The following is a 15,308-nucleotide window of genomic DNA, read 5'->3' on the forward strand; positions in this document are numbered from 1 at the left end:
TGAAGAAGACGCCCTGCGGACTTCGCATCTACAAGACCAATCATGCGAATAGTAGGTCTGGAGGCTGCAATCAGACTTACGACCAAACCTGAACCGCGTCATTTCAGCCTGTGTTCAGCGCTTCCAACACACCACTCCCAGCGGCGATGAATCTCACTGCAACAATACATGTCGCTAGTGCTCCAGGCAGGTGCAGGTTTACTTTGTTTATCTGGGATGAAGACAAGCCTCATGTCTCGCAGCTGCTTAGCGTCGTAAATCCACCTTAGCGTCGTAAAACATGTTGCTCGAAGTTTTACGGGCCGTGCGCACTCCATGCTCCATGGCCATGCACCTCAGTTCCTCTTCCGCAATCAATGTAAGGACGCTGAAGTGGCCACATGTCATTGAATAACACCACGTACAATTGGTGCCTCAGTGACTCATCTCCGCCGCTGGCGGTGCTCGATCATCTTGGATCAGCTTGCACGTGGTCTGTGACGAATCTGACTGCTGCTGCCTGATCTGCCTGCTGGGCGTCCAGTATTGGCATGAAATGTGTCTTATTGTTGACGACTGAACGACTCCGATTCCAGCCGCTCGGGAGCGCCATCCTGAACCCGAACCCCATAGGTAGACACCGAGACGCGGCCCCGCTTAATCTGTCCGGTTCCCCATCTTACCGCGTGGTGTTCTTATTATGTCGGGTTCGGACTGCTCAAGAACACCGACTCATCCCGACAAGAAACGGTCAAATGTGGGCACACCCGAATACTCGTACCGACACCACCCCTTGTAGTAGTCCTAGTAGGACTCACTGGAGGACTAGAGAGTTCAGGGCTGAACCTTAACCACTACAGCATGCGGCTGTAGCTTTCTTCAGTCGATAATCTACGAAAAGAATATCGTCGTACCTCGTCGCTGTCGATGGAAACCAAACCTGCCGTTTGATTGATGTCTCATTGCCGTAACTATGCGTTTCCCCACGAACAAAGTAGCAATTGTACAAGTTCAGAATAACATTGCGACGAATGAGAGCAGGAGTTCCGCACCGTCCCAAACGTACCTTACCGCAGCACTTGATGAACAGTTCCTGCGGTTTGTTCAGATGAAGAATCACCCCACCATGGCACCTGCCGAAGAATGACCGATTGCTTGCAGCCTTATCAGATTGACAGGGATCTGCCATCACTTGCAGGACACATCATTGGACAACCCACAAGTGGGCATATCCCAGTCCACTGCAGCCTTGCATGCATTTTTGACCTCACAAACCCCCAAAACTCGTCGCAAGTCATTCGGCCCCTCCAAAACTTGCGATTGAGTCACCAACACGATCCCTGGGCCGCTTTCCCTTTAAGACGGTTCCCCTTTTGCGCAACGCTCGAGAAAGCCAGGTGAATGAAGATCCAGCTGCAAATTTTCTCGAGGTCTGCCAGACCGGTTCGCCGACTGACTCTTCTTTCTAAAAGTCCATTTTCAACCCCTCTTTTGCCCGCGGGCCGCCCCATTCGTCGCGACTTTTCCTCGTCCGTCCCCGTCTACCAAAACGACGACCACCAATTGCCCGACATGGCGCCCAAATCCAAGTTTGAGCTCAAGACCCCGAAGGGCACCAAGGATTGTTAGTCGATACCGCTGACGCCTTTGCGCCGCCAATCGTACGACCTGGACTAATATTTTGTGTTGATTCAAGGGTTCGGCAAGGACATGATCATTCGCGAGAAGATCTTCTCGCAATTGAAGGATGTCTTCCAGAAGCACGGTGGAATGGAGCTTGATACCCCTGTTTTCGAGTTGAAGGAGATTCTTTCAGGCAAGGTACGACCCAACCTTCACATACTCCCCTCCCCCACCACGGAGTGTATATGCGAACCCCGCGATCCACTTCCTCCGAACACCCGGGGCCGATCTTGATACTAAACAAAAGTAGTACGGTGAAGACTCGAAGCTCATCTACGACCTGGCCGATCAAGGTGGCGAGATTACCTCCCTGCGATACGATTTGACCGTCCCCTTCGCACGATGGCTCGCCATGAACAAGGACATTCAGAGCGTCAAGCGCTACCACATCTCGAAGGTCTACCGTCGGTACGAACTACCCAGGCTATGGTCAGTTCTATTAGCAACAGGCTAATCCATAACAGTGACCAACCCGCCATGAACAAGGGCCGCATGCGCGAATTCTACCAGTGCGATTTCGATATTGCTGGCACCTACGATTCGATGCTCCCCGACGCCGAAATTATTCGCATTGTCGTCGAAGTCTTTGAGGGCCTTGGCTGGAACGGAAACTACACCATCAAGCTCAACCACCGCAAGATTCTTGACGGTATTTTCGAGGTCTGCGGTGTTCCCGAGGACAAGATCAGAACGATATCTTCCGCCGTCGACAAGCTCGACAAGCTGCCTTGGGCGGATGTGCGCAAGGAGATGACTGAAGAGAAGGGTCTTGACGGAGAAGTCGCCGACAAGATTGGCGAGTGGGTTGTCCTCAAGGGCAAGCAGGATCTGCTCAGGAAACTGCAGCGCGACGACAAGCTGTCTGCCAATGCCTCCATGAAGGCCGGCATGTCCGACTTGGAGATGCTCTTCAACTACCTCGAGGCTTTCGGTGCTCTGGACAGAGTGTCATTCGATCTCTCTCTGGCTCGTGGTCTTGACTACTACACGGGTGTTATCTACGAGGTCGTCACAGAAGGATCTGCCCCTGCCGCTACGCCGGGCGCGGATGACACAACAGTCAAGCCCAAGAAGAAGAGCAAGAGCAAGGATAAGGACGATGAAGATCGCTCAGATGATCCCAGCGTCGGTGTTGGCAGTGTTGCTGCCGGCGGTCGGTACGTTTTTCAAGGTTCTCCCTTGCGTTTTGCAGCATGCAGCTAACGGCTTGACAGCTATGACAACCTCGTGGGCATGTTCTCTGGAAAGACCCAGATTCCGTGCGTCGGAGTAAGCACGTCTTGTTCTAGAAGCACACTGCATGACCACTGACATTGTTTTAGGTTTCCTTCGGCATCGAGAGAATCTTTAGCATTACCAAGGCCCGCATGCAGGCCGAAAGCGAGGCCCCCCAAAGCACCGTGGACGTCTTCGTCATGTCTCTGGGTTCCAAGGCCGGTCTGATTAAGGAGCGCCTCGAAGTTTGCTCCAAGTTGTGGGATGCTGGCATCAAGGCCGAGTTCCTTTACAAGGTTAAGCCCAAGTTGCCCAATCAGTTCAAAGCCGCCGAGGCCAACGCGACGCCGTTCGCCGTCATCCTTGGAGACGAGGAGGTTCAGAAGGGTGTTGTCAAGATCAAGGAGTTGGGTCTTCCTGAGGGCCACCCCCAGAAGGATGGCGAGCTCGTCGACATGGCGGCGCTCGTTCCCGAGGTGCAGAAGCGCCTGCAGAGGAAGCGCGAGCTGGACAACCTCGCCCGGGGAGCTGAGGGTCTGAGAGTTGTTGGAGGACTAAAAGGTGAGGCTGTTAAGAGTGCTTCGGCATCTGAGGTTGGCACTACTGTCGAGAAGCCGGCCGAAGCTGTCACAGAGCAGACAAAGCCCGAGGAGACGAAGCCCACAGAGGCGGAATCAACGGAAGAGAAGCCCGCACCAAGCGCATAAATGATGGCATTATCAGCGAGTTAGCAAGTAAAATAAGATAGAAATCTCTCCGATGACTAGCATTGTCAGAACTCCTGTCTTCCAGTACACTGAACGTCTTGTGCTTCCAAGGTTTGCGTTGTGAATAAGTCGTCTTCTTCGTCTATTCTATTGTTATATCCAACATTATCGTCATCAACCAAGGCAACAAAGTTTACAGGAAGTTTAACCACGCAGACATAGGGACATTAGGCAGTCTCATTCTGTCCCTCGAACAACTTCCGCCCAAACCAAGCAACAGCAGATACTAAATAGCCTCCGTCAACCAGGCCACCTCTGGGACGCACATCTCGTTGCTCAACCGGTCATTGATCAAGGTAGGATTTTAACACCCAGGGGGCCTATCTCTACACACTCTCAACTAACAGAAAACATCGGCAGCCAACTTGAAGCTCGCTTGTATGCACGATACCGCTCTCCCACTCTAGCATGGTAGTCTGGTGCACGCTTCATACTCACCATGCTGGCCAGAACATTAGCGAAACTGATCTAGCGACGAAATACCCCACGGTAACATCGAACGGGGGTCCGGGACAAATCGCCTTGCGAAACACACTCACCCACCCACCGGCTCCGGACTTGGAAGCGTTACGCCATCATGGACATTTCCACCCCGCGGCCCCGGTCCGGGGTGGGAACGCTGTTTCGACTCTGCTCTCTCGTTCCTTGCTGGTGTTGCAAAGGCACGGCGTCGAGGTCGCCGACAATCAACACGCACATGCGCATCCAACCCAGGCGAAGGAGAACCCGCGAGGGGCCACCTCTTATCAAGCTTTTCTATCTGGCCGCGACTAGCATTTAGCATCTTCAGGTGAATCGTCCAGAAAAGATCCGCGAAGATCGCCGAGGACCCGAAGAGGGACTTGCCTCGATCAGGTAGCATCTTCTATACCGCACTGTGGTCCAGCTTGTGAGGGGGAAAACGTCGATGCTCTCGGACAAGTTCACGTCAACGCGTCGGATGGCACGCATCTAAGACGGCACGGGGAAGGGGGGNGGGGGGGGGGAGAGTCCGACGGTTCAAGCCCGTCGCTGTCGGCACCCTGGTCTAATCACCGTCACATCATGTCAACAGTGGCGTTTGTAGTTTCTTTGACCACCACGTGGGGGGAGGGAAGGAGGGAACGGTAACAACGACGAGAGACAATGGTGCCAGTAAAAGCACGCCAGCCCCAAATCAACCAACACACAAGTCCCCTATTTCCCTCTCACTTCACCAGCCCAAGCTGTCTAGCTCCGAACGCAACGGCGGGATTGTCAGGCACACGAGGGGGGAGCACTGGAACGACGCTCTGGTCGTCGCACCAAGGAGCCGCTAGTCTCTCAAGTCCCCAATCCAATGGGATCGTGACGCGACGAAGCGTCGGCTTGCTCAGGCTATCTGTTTCTTCTCACCTCTCGTCGCCCATTGAGTCTGAGAGCCAGAGGAAGCAGGACTTGATGCGGGAGATTGGATGTACGCGTTTTTAGACAATTAGTTCGTTCACCCGCAAAGCTGATCGCGCGTCTTGGTTGGCGATGAGGATCTGAGATTAGCAGGACGAGAAAAGAAACACGCCGAGGCCGAGGTGGTAGAGATTGAGATCATCAGAGATTAGGTTGTTGGTCCAGCTGTGTGTGTGTGTGTGTGTGTGTGTGTGTGTGTGTGTGTGTGTGTGTGTGTGTGTGTGTGTGTGTGTGTGTGTGTGTGTGTGTGTGTGTGTGTGTGTGTGTGTGCATCGCGCAAGAAATGCCATCATGCCATCTCTTGCCTCTCTCTTTCGAGTCTCTCTCTTACCCCTCATCTAAATCCCGGCCCCAACACTGGTGATAGGCAAATCTGTGGAGAGCAACGAGGGCCCGTTGCAACGTTCCCGGCTTGAACCCGTGATCCCCGCGACAGGGTGTTGGAGCCAGGATTGGGAGGATAAGAGCAGGAACTATTGCTTGGGTTGGCAGGTATTTGCCAGCCTCGTTCAAGCGCATCACAAAAGCAGGAATGATCGATAGCAAAGCCTTGCAGTTGAAGAGTAGATCGACGATGCACGAATGGACTGATTGATGGGTGAAGGATGGGTGATGTGGTGGTTTCCGTGGGTTACTACTGCACGGCGAACCGAGCCTAGGTGCATCAACAAGCGGTCTGAGCCTTTCTTCTCTAGGGTTGTCTGCTGTTAGTTCATTTTGTCCGTTGTCGCAACGCTGCTGCCTCTTGCTATCTTGCCCCAGACATTCTGGACGCAGTCATTTCGCGTCCAGTCTAAGGGTACGACTTGCTGACGTCTGCACATGATGCATCACGAATACGTATCTGCCAGTCTCAGGCACTCGAGGCTGCCGTCTGATGTGCGAAGCTTTCGCTCTTCGGAGCCAAGCTTCTCGAAGAACTCAGGTCTGGCTTGCGGTGAGGAAGCTTAGTGCGAAAGGAAAAGCAGGTACGCGGGGCACAGACCTCGGGAGTGCAGCTGAAGTGCAGCTGAGTGCGACTGTGACTTGAGTGATTGGAGGCTGTGAGGTGCATGCCGTCTGGAGTTTTCTTGCTGTCTGGAGATCTGTGCGGAAGAAGCTTACAGGTTGACGGCGTCGCCCTTTGGTGTGGGATGTTTCGTTTCAGTCCGTTTTCGATGATCCGGAGTCCGTGAGGTGAAGCGTGGGAAGGAACCGAACGCAGAGGCCGTCTTTTGGTCACCCTTCGGATAGGTTTGGCGGCTCTCAGACACACACCCCCTTCCTTGCCCGACTGGCGTTTTGTTTATTTGTCTGAGGTGCGAAGCTACGAGCGTTGATTGTGCGTGTTCCGGACGGCAGGCAGTGGGAGAGGTGATGGGTTGACAGGGGGTCCCGAGGCAGAGGCTCGAACACGACCGAGTGCTCTGCAGCATGTGGATGTATGTGTGTCTCTGGTTGCGCGAGGCGAGAGGCACAGCACGGTGGTTGGTTTGCGGTCCGGTGGGAGTGAACCAACGTCCGCTTGCTTGTTCCAAACGGGGCCTCGTGCGATTTTACCCGTTTGCTTGCTTTTTCTCGCCCAAGTCCCGGCACCAGAGACAGCGGATGAAGCAAGGTTGCGCTGTCACTTCTTTTTTTGTGCGTTGTGGAAATTCAGATTCGTGTGGCAGGTGTTCCATGGAATCTTCTCCGACGAAGCCTCGGCGTCGGCGTCGGGCCCCCAGCGCTGTTTTCCTCGGGGCTGTTTGCGAGTCTTTGCTTGAAGCTAGAGATGAGGGTTATCCGCTTGCCGATAAGTGAATAGCGATATGCATATCGAGGTTACCATGTGACTGGGCGTGGAGAAGATGGCATACGGGGCGGCGGGAGCTGTCAGGAAGTTTGTCTGCTGTGTGTTATATCTCTCAAGCGGAGACGACTGTGGTCACTGGGGCAGCGTTTTTCATGCAGAGCTGGGCACAGTGGGCAGCAGCAGGGCTCGCCAGCCTGGTCTCGATGCTCATGGTCCAATGCCGTTCCGTACCAAAAGATTGCGCGCGAATCCGGTCCCCCGGTGTGATTGATTACTGACTGGGTGATGTGATGAGAGGGGAAGGTAGGGAGGAGATCGCGAGCTAAGAGGCTGTAGCCAGGTAGCCAGGTGCCAGGTCGAACGTCCCAAGTCGAAGGAACCGTCGGGCCTGCGGGCAAGGGTCCTCAGGTGTGGCCTGGGAGATGCAGGAACTTCAGGAAGGTAGACAAGCAGCTGTGATTGCCAATTGGTGCGAGTGGGTTGGGAAAGCTGTCATTCCGTGTCATGACCCTTGCGTGGTGGTGGGAAATGGGCAACGTTCTGCAAGGGCCAATTTTTGACCCATGGCCCTCCAGGGACAAAACACGATGCGGTGGCTGTGGGAATGAGGAGAACGAGGCAGGCGGGCCTGGCGAGATTTCGAGAAGGCCCGGCAGCAGGGGGTTTTCTTCGAGAAATCGAGTCTCTGGAGGAGGCTGGCCCTTCTTGGGAAGTTGGGAGAGTGGGAGACGCGGTGTTGGAAAGTGAAGGTCGCCCGAGGAAGGGAACCGTCATGGAGATCCGATGCAGGGGTGGAATTGGCCTGTCGTTCGGTAGGTAGCCGGGTGCTGGCTTCCGGACAGCACCTCCCTTCCAGGTTCCATCCATTGCGAGTTGTTGCGGACAGAGCAATCCGCAACACCGCAACACCGCAACACACGTGCGTGACAAGAGCAAGAGCTGCCAGTCCCGCTGCCGGTCCGTTGTCGACAGTCATATCCGTTTGCCGGCCCGTCTTATCTGTCAAACGGCCCAGGCCTTTTTCATCCTCACTTTCTTTTTCTTCTCGTGCTGCTTCCACGGACAGTCGTTGGCTTCCAGACGTGTCTTCCGTTCCCTTTCCAGCAAGGGTTTCATGTCTAGGAACGGTTTTGCATCATTCTCTTCCTTCACCCCCAAGGGCATAACCCACCAGTTGGTGTGCCGTGTGGCTGCGATTGCTTCAGGATGCATCATCCCTCTTGCAAATGACAAGAGATCAAGTTATCAACTGAAAATTGACAGCGCGCGAATCATCTCCGTCCGTCCCGTGCATCCACAACGGCACCGCAAATCGCGCCGCGTCTCTTCCCACTTCCCCTCCATTTCCCAAAAAACCTGACTCTCCATCCCTGCTTGGGTATCGTGTTCTCGGGTTGCAATAGTCCCAGCACCAAAGCACCGCCCGCCCATCCGCGTTGGCTTGGACCCTCTCTGACCCGTCCGCTTTGCACCGTTCAGGACTAGGGCCGTTGCCGCGAACTCGACCACCACGGAGCCACTCGCCCACGAGTTGCCCTCATTCTGGGGCCGCACGCACGACGAGAGCACCTTGGGAGTAAGGGCCTTCCTAGCACTTCCTTAGCCTTCCTAGGGGAACCATTCCCTGCTCTCCTAGTCTCTTTGCCAACATTGCCTCCTCTGCATAGTATGCGTGCCAGCACGACACTACGCGTCCGTAGCCAGGTACGCCCAACAGCGAAGAGTACACGCACACAACACGCACGCCGATGCTACCCTCATATGTAATGGATGTATTCATAGCAGGCAAGGTGGACGGCATGCGCATTCATGGTGGATAGCCACCAACGACGACAAGCCCAGGGCCAAGGCTAACGCAAGGGTCGACAATCTGGCGCCGCCGTCCGGGTGCCAGGGGAACACACGCGAAATGGAGACGACATATGCAGGTCCTGGTCAATCACTCAATCAGAGCAGCATGCATCCAACACTGCACAATACGTGGGAGAGAAAAAATCTCCTTGCGCAAGGCCAATGGCCACGCCTGAAGCTTGTTCCCCTTTTCTCCCTAGTCCGTTGTCGATGCGCAAACATGCTACCGGGCCACTGGGCAAACTCGACCAAAGCTCGAGCTCATCTCAGGGCCGAGAATAATCTCCCCCCCTGACCTCTACTTGAATACCGCCCTCCCCCCAACGAGGTACCCTCCGGGTATGTTCCTGAGAGCTTCTTTCGTCTGTTCCCCAACCTCGTGTGTCGTTTCTTCTTGTGTTTCTCGCATCGTCTCGGGCCCGTTGTTGTATCCGCTCCGCCATCGTAGCCGCAAACCCACGGTGCCATACACAACAGTCAACACTCTCACTCACACCCACACTCACTACATCAAGGCTTAATCACACCCAGCCTGCCACGTCGCCGCCGCTTCCTTTCCTCGGTCTGTTCGGTGTGTCTTCCGTCGTCATAATACAGAGAGCAGAGAGCATCCCCGTCCCGCCCGGGTCTCACCTCCTGCGTCCGCCTGTCTCGGTTCTCAGCCGCCACCACTCTCACTCCACCGCGTAACCAGACAATCCCTACGTCCAGACCTCAGCTCTCAAAGAGTCAAATCAGCTTTGCCCTGCTTCTGTCTCTTCGTCATTCAGCCAGCCTCACACAGCCTCTCTCTATCTCTCTCTCTCCATCTTCGAGTCCTCTGTCGTGCCACCGCAAATCCGGCTTCTGCTACCTAGTCACGTCATTGTTTCCCAAGTTCATCCTAATAAGCTACCAAACCACACTCAACACGCACCACCACCAAGCTGTCGTTCTCCCGCGAAAGACCCTGACGTTGGAAACACCTCCAAAACCCAGCCCGTCTAATAAACTCAGTACCACTCTCGAAGGACTCCTGACGCAAACCCCAGCGGGAGATCATTCTCGGTGCATAGACCAAGCATCCCGCACGCGACCTTTGGCAAAAGTTCAGACGACTTGAGACTGTTCCCGAGTCCCGGTACACCACCCGTTACGCATTTTGGGGGGCACTTACCCACTTACACCGAAAAGCGAGTCATCGTCCTTCGATAAGGCCTGGACTCCTCCATTTCAGCTACCTATTAACCGGAGGTCATCGCGCCGCTCGCGATCCCTCGCTCTCAACTCTGGAGGATCCTTCCACCTCGGCTGTCTCGATAGTTTGACCCTTTTGGACGACAAGTGACACTAACACTATCAACCTCGTCTAACAACGCGGCTACCTGCCATTGGGTTATATCAACGTCGGTTCAACGCTATCGAACTTGGACGGCGACGAAAGTCTACGAGGCCGGTACTACAATTGGCCCAGTCTCACATCGGACGAAAAGGTGGCGAGCTGAGTTAAGCCTGTTCTCCTGAAAGTTCAGCAGCCGGCAGAGAGAAGGAAAACAAAAAAACTCTTTTTCAGCAAACACACATTCTAATTATATCGATCACGATGGGCGGTTTAATACCTTTGCTCCTCAAGCCTGTTGCTGCCGGCTCCCGAGGCAGCGTTATCTTCCCCGCGAACAACACCATCCTAAGCAGCACAACTCCGTCGAGCGCCCCCACGCCACAGCCCACGGCAACAACACCAAGCACGATGCTGAGCTCTGTTGGACCCCCGAAGTCGCGCATGTCAAGGCGGTCACTGTCACTGGCGCCGGTGTCCCTCCCGGTCCTGCCGTACACATCTGCCGAGTGGAGCAAAGCCGTCTCCGACGTCAAGAGACAGTATCTCAACCGCAAGTACCGCCCGTGCTCGATGCGATGCTGTGAGATTCTCGACAACCTCAAGGACACCGTAAGTGACAAACATTCGTCTGAACATGAGATGCCGATCAGTCCCGCTAACTATGCCGCCAGGGCAACATTGAGCCTGCGTATCTCATCTACCTGCACTTCTACGCCGCCAGCTCCTTCGAGATGCTCTCCCGTCCCCTGGGCGGCACCTCGCCTTACAAGACGAGGCTTCTCCAGCAGGCCCGCGAGCACTACACCAAGGCCTCCGACCTCTCCAGGGCCGCCGACGAGACCATGTCCCGCTCTTCTCGCCCGTCCTCGGCAGCAACCTCCAGCATGCACTCCCCCTCCAGCTCCATCTCCTCCCGCGCTTCCTCCCGCACGTGGACGAACTCGACCGCCTTCTCCTCGCCCACGCCCTCCGTCTGCTCCGTCGAAGACGCTGTCAACAAGCTCTCCCAAGCCACGACGCCCCCGCAAAAGAAGCGCGTCACCTTCCTCGACTTCCCCGAGGAGCCCATGATCCGCCCGGACTCGCCCACCCTCGGCTTCGACGACTTCCTCTCCGCGCCCATGGAGCCCGAGCCGCGCTACCTCCCCGTCCTCCCCGAGGAGCCCGAGCCCGCCGACGAGCAGCAGCACCAGCAGCAGCAGCAGCCCGACGAGGAGTTCCCCAAGCCCCCGACGCCGGAGCCCCTGACCGAGGACTGCGACGCCTTCGACTTCCTGCGCGAGCGCTCCGTCCACCGCTACTGCGGCCTCCTCTCCAGCCTGCGCTCCCAGATCTCGATCCACATCGCCGGCGTCGAGGAGCAGCTCGCCGCCCCGCCGCCCCAGGACGCTGCCCCCCCCTCTTCATTGCCCGTCAGGGCCGCCACCCCTGAACTCAACGACGAGCTGCGCAGCCTGGACATCAAGGCCCGCATCGAGAAGCTGCGCCAGAACAACTGGCAACGCCGCCGCTTCGACGTCGGCCGCTACGAGGCGCTGCGCGAGAGCGCCCTCGCCGAGCTGGAATGAAGAACCACTCTCAGTCTTTTTACCTTTCCACGTCATGCAATGCTTTCCATTTCTGTCCAAATGATACCACCACCATCCGATCTTTTTTCCAATATCTATTGATTATTTTCTCCACTGTACCATAATTCTATTTTCGAGCGATACATCATCCATCCAGGTCTCACCCTCAAAAAAGCATCTAGGAAGGAGTCGGGTTTCCGGAGGGACGGCGGCTAACAAAAAAAGGAAAACCAAAAATGGGCGGAGGAACAACATTCTTTTCTTCTCCTTCATCTCTACCGGTGTTTTGTCTTTTTTTACTCTGGCGTACGTTGCATTGTATAGGCAGGCAAGGATCCGGCGCTGTGGCTAGAATTGCTGCTTCCCTCTCAACAGCTCGATGTTGTTTTCCCTATATTCTGTTTTATCTTCCAGATATCCTTGTACAAACAACCATTCCGACGACTTGTTACGATCAACCAACCACCATATTTTACTAGGTAGTCACCAGAGTTGGGCCCGAAAATGGGTTCCTCTGTCTTCAAGCAGTAGCTAGCAATGCCAACTTGCACAGTTAATCTTGAACATCTCGCTGTCCCCCTCGTAATCATATGAAGTATCATTTCGATGACTGAGCTACCCGGAACGTGCGAGTGTCGTCCAAAAGCTCGAGCTTGGACTCACGGTCAGACGCTGTCATCTAAAGAGCTGCATCGGATGCTTTATGCCACGGAATCTTCTGTACAGTTACGGCGTAGAATCTTTGTATAATTCCGCTGGTAGAAAATCGCAATAAGTAGACTGCTATCAACCAAATGATGTCTCGCTGCTTTTCATGTCCTCCCTGCTTCCTCCAGCAAAGAACGGAAATCAAAGACGACTCAGATCTGGACTCTGCCCGGCCTGAAATGAACGGTGCGCGCATACAAAAATAACGCAACAAGACGAAGCAAACAAGAGCCTCGAAGCCGCTGTCGAACCGCCATCAGACGGCTCGCTGTCTCAACCCAACCCGTGGTATCATCTTGGGCGCTCTACAGACCCATCCTCCTTTACCCCCAAGGGAAGTGCAGGGGCGGCCAGTGCATCTTAACCCTGGAAACTGCGTCTCCTGTGCTCCTTCTCCGCCTCCTCCTTCACCTTGAGGGTATCCTGCTGCTGCTTCATCTCGCGGACCTTGGCCAAGACAACCTCACGGAAGATGGCAGTCTTGATTGTCCTGGACAAATTGCGCTTGTCGCCGCCTTCTGTGTGGTGGCCCTTGGCCTGGTCGGCGGCGCTGACGGCGTCGACCGGGAAGTCGGAGTCATCCTTGTCGTCTTCCTGAGTCTTAAGTAACTCAATTCTGTTCGCGAGCTTGACCATCTCAACACCACGACGGAGCCTGGCCTTGGCCATGTAAGCCTTGATCTCAGGCAGCAAGTTGTGGTCGGTGGCGTTCTCTCCGCTGAGCCAGGGGTGGCGCAGAGCCTCCTGTGTTTCCTGTCAGTTTCTTTCGCCTCTGGGTAAGGGACCTCAGTTGCCTCATACCTCACTGGACCAACGCTTCACTGGCTCGGGCTGCAGCAGATGCAGGATAAAATCCTTGGCATCGTCACTCACGTCCTTCCAGTAACGCTCGTGGAAGACTACTTGGGCGTTGCTGCATTCGTCGATGAGGTCCTGAAGGTTCTCAGACCTGAACGGCGAGTAACCGCAGAGAAGGGTGTATGTGATGACGCCCATGGACCACATATCGACGGGCTTGCCATGACCCTTCTTAAGCATGACTTCGGGGGCGGCGTAGCCGAAGGAGCCAGCCATAGTCGTGAGGACTTCGTCCTTGCGATCGAGCATCTTGGCAATGCCGAAATCGGCAAGAACAAGATCGGACTCAATGTCCCTGGTCAGGTAAAGCAGGTTCTCAGGTTTCAAGTCTGTCTCTGATGTTAGCGCGGCGAATGTCGCATAGCTGAGGGCCAAAGCCTACCTCTGTGAACGACGTTGTTCTGGTGCAGATAGTTGACGGCCTCAAGGACCTGTTTGATGGTCTGCGACGCATCCTTTTCCGTGAACTTTCCCTGCTCGCAAATACGGTCGAAAAGCTCTCCGCCAGTAGCCAATTCAGTTACGATGTAGTACTTGTCCTGCAAGGTAATGTCAGAGTCGAGTGTCCAGTACTGACACAGCGAGGCGCGGGGCTGCTTACACGCGACTCGAACCAGTCGACAAACTTGACGATATGGGGGTGCTTGAGACGCTGGAGCATGTCGAGCTCATCGTACACCATTCTCTCATTGCCCTTGACGTTCTTCTTCAAAATGATCTTGACGGCGCACTTGCCGGTGGGACCGTCTGCCTCACGGACGATACCGTAGGTACCGGCACCAAGGGTGCGGCCGAAGCGATATTTCGCCCTGTAAAGGACGTTAGGATGTGGGTATACGGAGGGAATCGATTGACGGAATCGCACTTCTTATCATAGCTTTCAGGCTGACCCTGGAGTCTACTGAGCATGTTCGAGACTGGTATGCATTCAAAGGTTAGAATCGCTGGTCATTTGGGCCACATGCCTGACGCAATCTGCGTGCGACAATCTGTGGGGGAGCAGGCTTGGAGGGGCGCTCAAGGCGATCAGATCGTCCTATCGCAGCCTACCTCAAGCGGGCATGGAATAGCAGGACTCACAACTCATCTTGGGCGAAGATTGTGGGCAGGAACGAGTGGGAACAGTGATCGGTCGGTCGGACGAGACGCGGGGACAACAGGAGTGCTTCGAAGATGGCAGAGTTGAGCGGCGAGGAGACGGGTAAAAACAGGCGCTTCTGGGAGGGACCCTCGAGGCTGACAGAAAGAAGGAGGAAAATCGAGCAACCGTCGGATCAGGCTCGAACCCTACGCTGGCCAGAGGAGTAGACGAGATGCTGGATGGAGAACTTGGCTGGAGGGAAGGGGGGGTCCAGTCGGGGCGAGGGTGCCGTTGCCTGGTACTGGTGGTACTGGTAGCTCCTGGGCTGAGGGGTGAAGTGGGGTAGTAGCGCGGGAAGTAAGAAGCAGTGGAGGATGTGATGTGAGCTTCACAGGCCAGAAAAAAACAGCGGTCCTTGGGGGTCCTTTTCACCCTAAGAAACCGGTAGCTACTAGGGTACGGGTACGGGTACGGTAGGTAGGCAATCCTCGTTGATAAGATAGATACTCTCTGCTGGGCAGCAAAGGCGTGGGATGATGGTTTCACTGGCTGAGTAGTCAAGCCCGCAGTAAGAACCGAGACATTGCCTTTTGAGCAGGCTCTGGGTCTGGAGGCAGCCATACGGCACTTCAATCACCACATCACAATTCATCGCAAGTGAAGGAGCAATTAGCAGCCAGGGGCCACGGCAAGACGGATGGAGTGAGCCTTGTGGGCTGGTGAGAATTAGAAGGATGCTCAGCCGCACAAAATGAGGGGCAGGAGGAGGGAAGCACGGACATGGCCGTGATGAGCGGATTGCCTACAGGCGACAGGAAACTTGGCCAGGCCAGGCCTGCCTGCACAATTGACGGGGTCCTTGTGGGCCTTCGTATGCTGAACGAGAGTGGCCGGGTCGCCGTGAGGAGTTTGGGGAGAGAAAACGCAGAGGGATAGGTACTGGTTGGGGTGTATTGTGGCTGGGGAGGCCGCTCTTCGCCCAATGACATTTTCACAGCCACAGCAGCGAAGGACCATCCGACGGAGGAGGTGCCGTATGGGTCGTAAGGCTGGAGGCTAGGCCCATCGAGGCAGTAAG

At 55.3% G+C, this 15,308-nt stretch overlaps 2 protein-coding genes and 1 pseudogene across 3 annotated transcripts; 2 read left to right on the forward strand and 1 right to left on the reverse strand.

The window, feature by feature from the left end:
- Window positions 1–1,380: 1,380 nt before the first annotated feature.
- On the forward strand, window positions 1,381–3,584 carry GCG54_00004799 (Histidine--tRNA ligase; the record flags this gene model as incomplete). Its single annotated transcript, XM_045404843.1, has 6 exons — window positions 1,381–1,603; window positions 1,676–1,800; window positions 1,913–2,070; window positions 2,127–2,819; window positions 2,877–2,931; window positions 2,985–3,584. 6 exons carry the CDS (start codon window positions 1,381–1,383, stop codon window positions 3,582–3,584), a joined length of 1,854 nt encoding a protein of 617 aa, XP_045262786.1.
- A 6,692-nt stretch (window positions 3,585–10,276) lies between these two features.
- GCG54_00004800 (uncharacterized protein) lies at window positions 10,277–11,583 on the forward strand (the record flags this gene model as incomplete). The annotated part of the gene is made up of 2 exons (XM_045404844.1): window positions 10,277–10,624; window positions 10,687–11,583. The coding sequence occupies 2 exons, from the start codon at window positions 10,277–10,279 to the stop codon at window positions 11,581–11,583; spliced, it is 1,245 nt and encodes a 414-aa protein (XP_045262787.1).
- A 1,068-nt stretch (window positions 11,584–12,651) lies between these two features.
- Window positions 12,652–14,058, reverse strand: GCG54_00004801 (annotated as a pseudogene). Its single transcript has 4 exons — window positions 14,015–14,058; window positions 13,532–13,958; window positions 13,093–13,478; window positions 12,652–13,044 (listed from the first exon to the last, which is right to left on the reverse strand). Coding segments are annotated over exons 1-4 (1,250 nt in total).
- Between the last annotated feature and the right edge of the window lie 1,250 nt (window positions 14,059–15,308).

The sequence above is a fragment of the Colletotrichum gloeosporioides genome (genome assembly GCF_011800055.1).
Source record: "Colletotrichum gloeosporioides strain Lc1 chromosome Unknown consensus_54, whole genome shotgun sequence".
NCBI classification, from domain to species: Eukaryota; Fungi; Ascomycota; class Sordariomycetes; order Glomerellales; family Glomerellaceae; genus Colletotrichum; species Colletotrichum gloeosporioides.